Source organism: Ranitomeya imitator, chromosome 1 (assembly GCF_032444005.1).
Source record: "Ranitomeya imitator isolate aRanImi1 chromosome 1, aRanImi1.pri, whole genome shotgun sequence".
In the NCBI taxonomy this organism is placed as follows: domain Eukaryota; kingdom Metazoa; phylum Chordata; class Amphibia; order Anura; family Dendrobatidae; genus Ranitomeya; species Ranitomeya imitator.
Window position 1 is genome coordinate 994118681 of NC_091282.1, and position 8468 is coordinate 994127148.

General features: G+C 40.9%; 1 protein-coding gene across 3 annotated transcripts in view; it reads left to right on the forward strand.

The window, feature by feature from the left end:
- Nucleotides 1-7613, forward strand: part of LOC138656729 (uncharacterized) — a 166410-nt gene extending 158797 nt beyond the window's left edge. For 2 of the 3 annotated variants that reach the window (XM_069743927.1, XM_069743928.1), the window contains 4 exons: nucleotides 1017-1169; nucleotides 4500-4672; nucleotides 4944-5109; nucleotides 6455-7612. In XM_069743927.1, coding sequence (XP_069600028.1) covers nucleotides 1017-1169; nucleotides 4500-4672; nucleotides 4944-5109; nucleotides 6455-6649 — 687 coding nt within the window. In that variant the 3' untranslated portion in view covers nucleotides 6650-7612. Of the gene's footprint in view, nucleotides 1-1016; nucleotides 1170-4499; nucleotides 4673-4943; nucleotides 5110-6454 lie in introns of all 3 variants that reach the window. The other variant, XM_069743929.1, reaches the window with a different exon arrangement.
- The last annotated feature ends 855 nt before the right edge of the window (nucleotides 7614-8468 follow it).

Consider the following 8468-nt stretch of genomic DNA (forward strand, 5'->3'; position numbering starts at 1 on the left):
ACTGTTTGTTAGTCCAATCACTTTAGGGCACTTGAACCTGTGATCATCAATTCACTTGTACTATACACAGCAATATGACAGAGTTGCTGTATATAGCAAAAACCAAGATCTCCTTTCAAGCCCAGCCACAGGCTGTATTTCTAAGGAGCTCAATGTTAACAGACACGGAGGTCTTCAACAGACCCCAGATTGTCATAACAATCCACCTGCGCCCCACAATAGCTTCCCGGGGGCACCGATGGGAGGCTAGAATGCCGTGCACCAATGTCAGTGTGCTGTTAATGTCTCAGTCTGAGATTGACAGCGACATTAGTGGCTTTTAGAGGCAGGCCTGGCTATGTGTAACAGCTATTATTTTCCAGGTATGGGACTGGCACACCCCTTGAGCCTGCTCCATACACTCATTATTAACTTGCACTGTACATGTAACAGTGATTGTCCTTAAGGTGTTTAAAGTAATCTGTCACTGTTTTTGCTAACCAATCTGAGAATAGCATGGTTACAGGGCTGAGACCCTGATTCCAATGTATCACTTACTGAACTGCTGTGTATTTTTTATATTATCACAGTTTTATCTGATGCACATCTGCCAGTTCTCTGAATGATGAGCTGTGTATCACCCATCCCCCATCACTGATTGGCAGATTTCTGTGTACACTGTGCATAAACAGAAAGCTGCCAATCAGTAGTGGGGGCGTGGCTAGACTACCTGGTGGCTGGTTAAGTAATCCTCTAGTGATAATCTCCTGGTGATAAAGCAATTATTTTATCAAAACTACAGCAAGCAGCTCAGTAAATGAAACATCACTGGAATCAGAATTTCTGTCTGCATTATGTTGTTTTCAGATTAGGCAGCAAAAACCTGGTGACAGATTTCCTTTAAACAAATGTACCCTGACATAGTTGCAGTTGAGTTTTCTCCTAATTATGTAGCATATCCCATGTCTTTTTAGAGATTAATGTATTTCAGAAGAATGCTGACTAAACACAGTTTCTTGTTCTCTGCCTGTGTACAGATTCTGCCCGTCTTATACAATGCCTTCTGGGAGTGGCATATCATTTTCTTGTCCAGCAATTTATTGATGTGGATCTTTTTCTTAAAAGCTTCCTTGATTGATCCTGGCTTCCTTCCTCAGGACACTGAAGAGTATCACTATGCTGTCAGGCAGGTGCTGTATTATTGGTCTATACCATTGGGGCAACACAGATAAATGTAATAAACTAATCCATTACGAAAGGTATTGCATGGGAATGATTCATTTATTCATTGATAAGCACATTTTCACAAGCTGGAAGGTATATAATAAAAGGGTTAGCTAAGCAGAGAAAACACCCTTCAAAAATGCAGCAGTTGGGGCAATTAGCTGTCTGTCCTGTGTCCAGCATCTTAGCACCCTGACAAACAGCCATTCTTGCCTTGGAATACAAGGCTGCTTCTACAGCGTGACTCTATGTTCTGGCACATAGAACTCCGAGCAGGGCACATAATCATCACTGGGGAAATTGAGTCTTTTTAATGCACTGATTGAATAACCATAATGTACTTTAATATATACCTTGCAACACAAAAATTTATCTAAAGTATGGATTTCATTTTTTTGCATACCAGAAAATCACTGATGAAACACTGATGGTAAAAAGGACTTACTGACCAAACACTGATGAAAAACACAAATTTTTCATATACATGGTAAAAACGGGCATCTGAATAAGGCCTTAGGCCGGTTTCACACGTCAGTGGCTCCGGTACGTGAGGTGACAGTTTCCTCACGTACCGGAGACACTGACTCACGTAGACACATTTAAATCAATGTGTCTCTGCACATGTCAGCGTGTTTTCACGGACCGTGTGTCCGTGTGCAAAACACGGAGACATGTCAGTGTTCGTGGGAGCGCACGGATTACACGGACCCATTAAAGTCAATGGGTCCGTGTAAAACACGTACCGCACACGGACGCTGTCCGTGTGCAGTCCATGTGCCGTGCAGGAGACAGCGCTACAGTAAGCGCTGTCCCCCCAGCGTGGTGCTGAAGCCGCCATTCATATCTTCTCTCCAGCAGCGTTCGCTGGAAAGAAGATATGAAAAATCCTTTTTTTTCTTTTTCGTGTTTAAAATAAAGATCCCTGTACCCACCCCCCTCCCACTCCCTGTGCGCCCGCCTGCTGTTAATAAAATACTCATCCGGCTCCCTCGCAGCTTCCTCTCAGCACCAGCTTCTCCTGTATGAGTGGTCATGTGGTGCCGCCGATTACAGTCAGGAATATGCGGCTCCACCTCCCATAGGGGTGGAGCCGCATATTCATGACTGTAATCGGCGGCACCACGTGACCGCTCATACAGGAGAAGGTGCGGCGCGGAGAGGACGCTTCGAGGGAGCCGGGTGAGTATTTTATTAACAGTGGGCGGGCGCACAGGAGGTGGGAGGGGGGTGGGGACAGGGATTTTAAACACGAAAAAAAAAAAAAGGATTTTTCATATCTTCTTTCCAGCGAACGCTGCTGGAGAGAAGATATGAATGGCGGCTTCAGCACCAGATGCAGGGGACAGCGCTTATCTCTAGCGCTGTCTCCTGCACGCTCCGTGTGGTACCCAGTCGGCACACAGGCGGCACACGTGTGCCGCACGTGTGCCACACGGATGGCCTACGTGAGCTCATGGACACACGGACACGAATAACTCCGGTACCGATTTTTCCGGTACCGGAATTATCTGGACGTGTGGGACAGACCTTAGACTGAAGTCACACATGGTCATGTGTCCACTGTTATGCTACTTTCTAACTGTCACAGTATTCTTATAAATTAATTGGCTTACCTATTATTAATGACCTGAAGATTTTGCTATTATCAATTATCAAGCCATTAGTAAATTAATTTCTAATGATGCAACAGAAAACCGCTGCAAAAACTAGGAAGCATCGTCTCAGGAGAGGCACCTCAGAAGTGTGCAACATATGCACTGAATGCTATGGGTGACCCAATCGTATCCGCATAAAAAATAAAATTAAAAAAAGTTTTTGAAAAGACAATTGTTTGTAACTGATCAGTGATCTATCCACAAAAATAACATATAGCACACATACATGTGGGAAACCAGCCTTACAACCATGTAACAGCAGCTTGTGGTGATTACACCTAATGTATATACTGAGGCACTGATCTAGCAATTGCATAATACCAGGAACATTCTGCAAGCTTGACTGTTACGCTGCTTGAAGGCACAAAAATTAAAGCCTCAACCAAATCAACACACCATCTTTGTGCATGCATTCCTGGGACTGTAGCCCACTATACCTCCAAATTTCAGGTTGATGCCATAGCAGGGCCGGCGTTAGGATGAGGGAGGAGGAAAACTGGACAATTATCTAAGGCTCAACCAGCGTTTACAGCATAAACTACATTGATAATGTATTTTACAGGATGTACACAGATATCTCGGACAGCATTCGCCTTTCAAGAGAGTACTCACTCAAAAGCATGAGTGCTTTGTCATAGTAAGGGCTCATTCACACATCAGTTTTTTTCACGTACCATTGATATGCATTTTTTTCACAGCTAATACTTGTACCTATGACAATAAATGGGGCTGTTCACATTTTTTCCTCATGCCGAGTGGTCCTAGCAGCATCATGGAGACATATCCAATATATTCATCCTAGTTTTGGATCAGAATCGACAATGTAATCTATGGGTCAGTGAAAAATCTGATAGCATTCAGATGCCATCTGTATTCTGTCCATTTTTCACTGACATGAGAAAGTGGAGAAACTTTTCATCTTCTGATCAGTGAAAAACTGATGAAACTCTGACCAAACTGATGAAAGTCAGTCCGTGTTTCTTGTATATCAAATAAACTGACTGAATGAGGCCTAACAGCTGCCTAAATGCCAAGACACAAACATTTTTCAAAATCCGCCACACATTGTGTACATACTTGGCCTTCTTGTTTATTTTGGGTTGGGGATGGAATAGGCCAAACATTGTTGGACTCATCTTGTTCTACTGTACTCCGGGGCCCCATAGCAGCTACGAAGTCCAACCATATGGACTCCCCTGAAGGTGATCCCAGGGCCCATGGGTGATTCTCTTGTTCTCCAGTGAGCCAGTTTGTCCCTGAAATAAAATGAGCACCAAACCTTTGATTATCAACATTTTCCACATCAGCAATGACCTAGAACAGGGCTGCTTAGCTAATGAAATGAGCCAAACAACCAGTCCCTTCCTACGCGATACTGCCTGCCATCTGACGCTGTGCTGGAGTGTCACAGTGTAAGGGGAAAACATGAACGTCTCACATCATGCCACAGCGATGGAAACTGGGCGATCTGTGACGTTTGAAAATTAGATATTTTTTTTTCTATCACAAAACATCAGATAACTGTTTTAGTAAAGAATAACGTATCTATTTGAAAAAAAAAAATTTTATCCTGCACCAATGTGACATTCAATGTTAGAAATCAACTGATGAATTGTAATAACGCATAATGTTTCCTTTTAGGCTATCAATTTTAATGACTGGAGAAATGGTAAAAACCCTCTGAGCAGATTGTGTCATACCTGCCATCTTGTGAAGCCGTTGCGTTCAAAGCACTGTCGCGTGACAAACCGCTGTGTGTCGCATTTCGATCACTACTGTCCTTACGTCTACAATGATGTCGGTCAGCGCAATAGGTTTGGATGTTCTTTCATTCACATTAAACAGTGAGGTTTGGAGTATGAAACTCAATAAATCTTCAACTTCCTACATTGATTTCTCAGTCCGAGTAATGCTAATGCAGGAAGCGCTTATTTTACATTCCTGAGCTGCGTTTCCTTTAAGTTTTATGTAAGACCCCAGAGGACCAGAAAAGAGGTTTGTCCTCTGTATATCAGAAAGTGATTTATAGCAGATCTTACAAGCAATTCTAATACTTGTCATTAATCTGGAGTATTCACTTTACAGAACACATTTTGTCGGATTTCTGTTCACCATGTGCATCAACTGCCTCCTCGGTATCTACCTGTGTTGGAACTGGTTTCAAGTCGAAGGTCGGAGTCTATTAATTGGATTTGGTTTCCTCTTCCTTTCCATCATTGGTTTTATTTCGGCCATGATGACTGGAATATGTGTAAGTATTTGTCAGATTCCAGACATTATGGCAAATACGTTGAGGTTTTTTTTATAGTAATTAAAACAATTAAAAAGAGAACATTAAGGGGGGATTTATCAAGACTTTTATCAAGGCTTTTTTATGCCAGCCTTGAGCATAGCCCATGGAAGTAAAGACCCTTTTACTCCGAGCCAATAATCAGCAAACAAGCTTTTACAGGAATGTTCATTCTCAATTATCTGCAGTGGTTAACATGCCTACAATCACTCAAGCATTTTACTAGTTTTGTGGGTGATTGGATTTTTATGCAGACATAAAAATCATCATTATTTACAGCACAGCGCAACATGTAAACAGGACACACGCTGCCGATAACACATTGTATTAATGGGACAAAACAATCATAGTAGTGCCAAACAACTGTAAGATAGTCCATCAGCAGTCATTAATGGCCTGAAATCAGCCAATGTATATAGCCCATTAGATGTGCTAAATTTAGGAGGCTCCTTAAAGGGTCGACATTGACTGTTAGGATTGCTACTTCCAATAGGTGGCACTAGAGTTCTAGGCCTCTTCCTCTCTGAAGAGACAATTTGCAAATTTAGGAGGTCCATGCTATCTGTGCCTCACAAACTGAAATTTGGCGTGCATACAAATTATGGGATTAATTCATGAAGATGTTTTAGCCAGCATAAAGGCACAAAACACCTGTAAACATTGCAAAATTTTCCACAACACAAAGGTGCCTAAAAAAAATTGCAACTTTTGACGCTTTCGAGCCAGTTTCACCCAGCTCCGCCAAAGTTGGAAGAGCATGGTGAAGCCCACCCAAGGATTTCATCAAAAGTTGTGGCATAACCTATGTCAGAAATCTTGCACCAGTCTCTGACTGGAATAACAATGCTTGTGAGGTAGATGGAATCGCATGCCACTAATAAGATTTGTCTAATTCATTAAGCGGTGTGCGCTTCTTAATGAATTAGGTGCCTCTTACTCCTGCACACCCTTTATTAAGACTGACTTACAAAACGTCGGTTATAATGATTCGGGCCCTTTATGTTTTTTGTCAGAAAGCTGGCTTAAGAGTCAATGATAATTTCCATTATCCCATTAAGGGAGTTAACTGGTCTGGTGCACTAATACAGAGGCAGATAAATCAGGAACTTTCCAGTAGGTTAACATGATCTACTATAGACACTAGATCTTTTCCATAGCGTCTAGTTATTTAATCGGAGAGTGACCAGCAGCCCTCACGAAACCGTACCTGTTGTTGGGATCAGTGGAGGCCTTAGCAGCTCAGCAAACAGCATCAGGATAAGAATGGTGATTTATTAAGATAGAATATGCGATTTTATATTTACAGCTATACATGGCAGCCACAAACATAACAACAAATGAGAGAATGAATGCAAAGAAGTACCTTTATCTCATGGACGAGGAAGGAAAATTTTACAACCCATTCGACAGAGGTCTGCTCTTGAACATCCTTGAGTTTATTCATTTAATTCCACCACTTTCTGAAGATAGAATTAAAAGAAAACAAATTAATGAGATATAGACATACTGTACATCTGCTAATCCTCTATTCACATCTGCGCCGTCCCCTCTATTATGAGGCTCCATCAGAGATTCAGGCATTTTTACTGGAAGAAAAAGTGCAGAATGCTGTGCAGTAAAATGAGAGACATCATGTCAAAAACACAACAGACGGCATTAGGTTCCTTTCGTGTCCCCCTATTTCCTCATAGATTGTAAGCTTGCGAGCAGGGCCCTCTTTCCTCTTGGTATCTGTTGTGTTCTGTGATTGTTATGCTGTAATGTCTTTTATTGTCGGCACAAGTCCCCTCTAAAATGTAAAGTGCTGCGGAATATGTTGGCGCTATAGAAATAAAATTATTACGGTATTATTAAGTTCCCACAATGATTTATTAGTGAGTTTTTGATGCTGCATATTTTCTCTGCACAGAAAAATGCAGCATCTTACAGTCCCAGCAAAGTGAATGAGATTTATAGAGATCTAATGTCAATTTTTCTTGCGGATACGCTGAGCTTTATGTGCACATTTTCCTCATAGAAGTGCCTTAGATGCAGAAAAGCTGCAAGTAAAAAAAAATGCATGTATTTCACACGTTTGTAACAATAAAGTTTTTGGCAAATAACCAGAAATATCATAAACAATGAAGCTGTATTTAAAACATGGCATATCAAAAAGAGAGAAAAAAACGCACTGTCAAAAAGGGATAAAAATGTATGTAAATACTCAATAAAAAAGTATCCTAATTTACCTAATAGTTGCATAAATCCCACAAAAAATCTGTAACATCAAAAACTCACCAAATTCTCATCGTGGGAACATAGCCACAGTGAATGGGGTCTTTTGGGTGCTGCTTGAAGCAATCATGTTTCCTGCATGATGGAGCAGAAAAATAGAATACCTCATGCAGATATGAACAATTCTATTTTATAACAGATTATTTATACCACTATTTATACAGATCTATTTTTATTGTCTTTTTTAAATAAATTGAATAAAAAAAATTCAAATGAAAAATATATTTCATATTCGCTTTATTTCAATACTCTCAAGGATTTGTAGAATTGAAATAGGATTAAGATACTATGTGAAGAAAAGAAAAAAGAAAAGCAGCGTTCCTGGGTGCCGTGCCTCCAAGGCAATGACCAAACCTCCATATACAGACAAAAAACTAAGGCAGCACACCAGTTCAGGGTGAAAAAATGTGGCTATTTAATTACCCAAAATGGCAACGTTTCGGTGAGCTTTTCTCAAGCCTACGTATAAGCAATCGACTGTTAGTCAAGTTATTTTATTAAGCTAGAAAGCCTAAAAATCGCCCGCTGACCTGTCCTTTCAAGCAAAGCCTTTAGAAAAGCATGGTATTGTTTCCGTTGTCCCGTATAAAAAGGTAAAACAAATACCTGCCTAATATGACCAGGAGCTTTCATGATTCTCATGCTCTGTAACTTGCCTTTTAGTTTTTTTTTGAGTATGTGGTTACTTGTCACCAGAATTCTGCCAGCATAATAGGTGTTAGAACTTCACATTGCTCCTGACATTGTCTACACTGCAATGAAAGCCCTCTCTGCTGTACTACTCTGGTCTTTGTTGACTAGCTGCAGCGGTGACATCACGTCTATAGCACTGTTACCAGTCACTGGGCTCAGCAGCTTTGCAGCCAACATAATGTCACCACTGCAGCCAAACAGCAGAGAGGCAGCACTAGATCTAGCAAGGGTGAGTCAATGCAAATTTTATCTTTTTATGTCTCTGGGCCTATGGCGTTTTAAAACTGAAAACCAGACAACCCTTTTATGTGAGTAAAACAATTCAAAATAAATAAAGGTTCTTTAAAGAGATA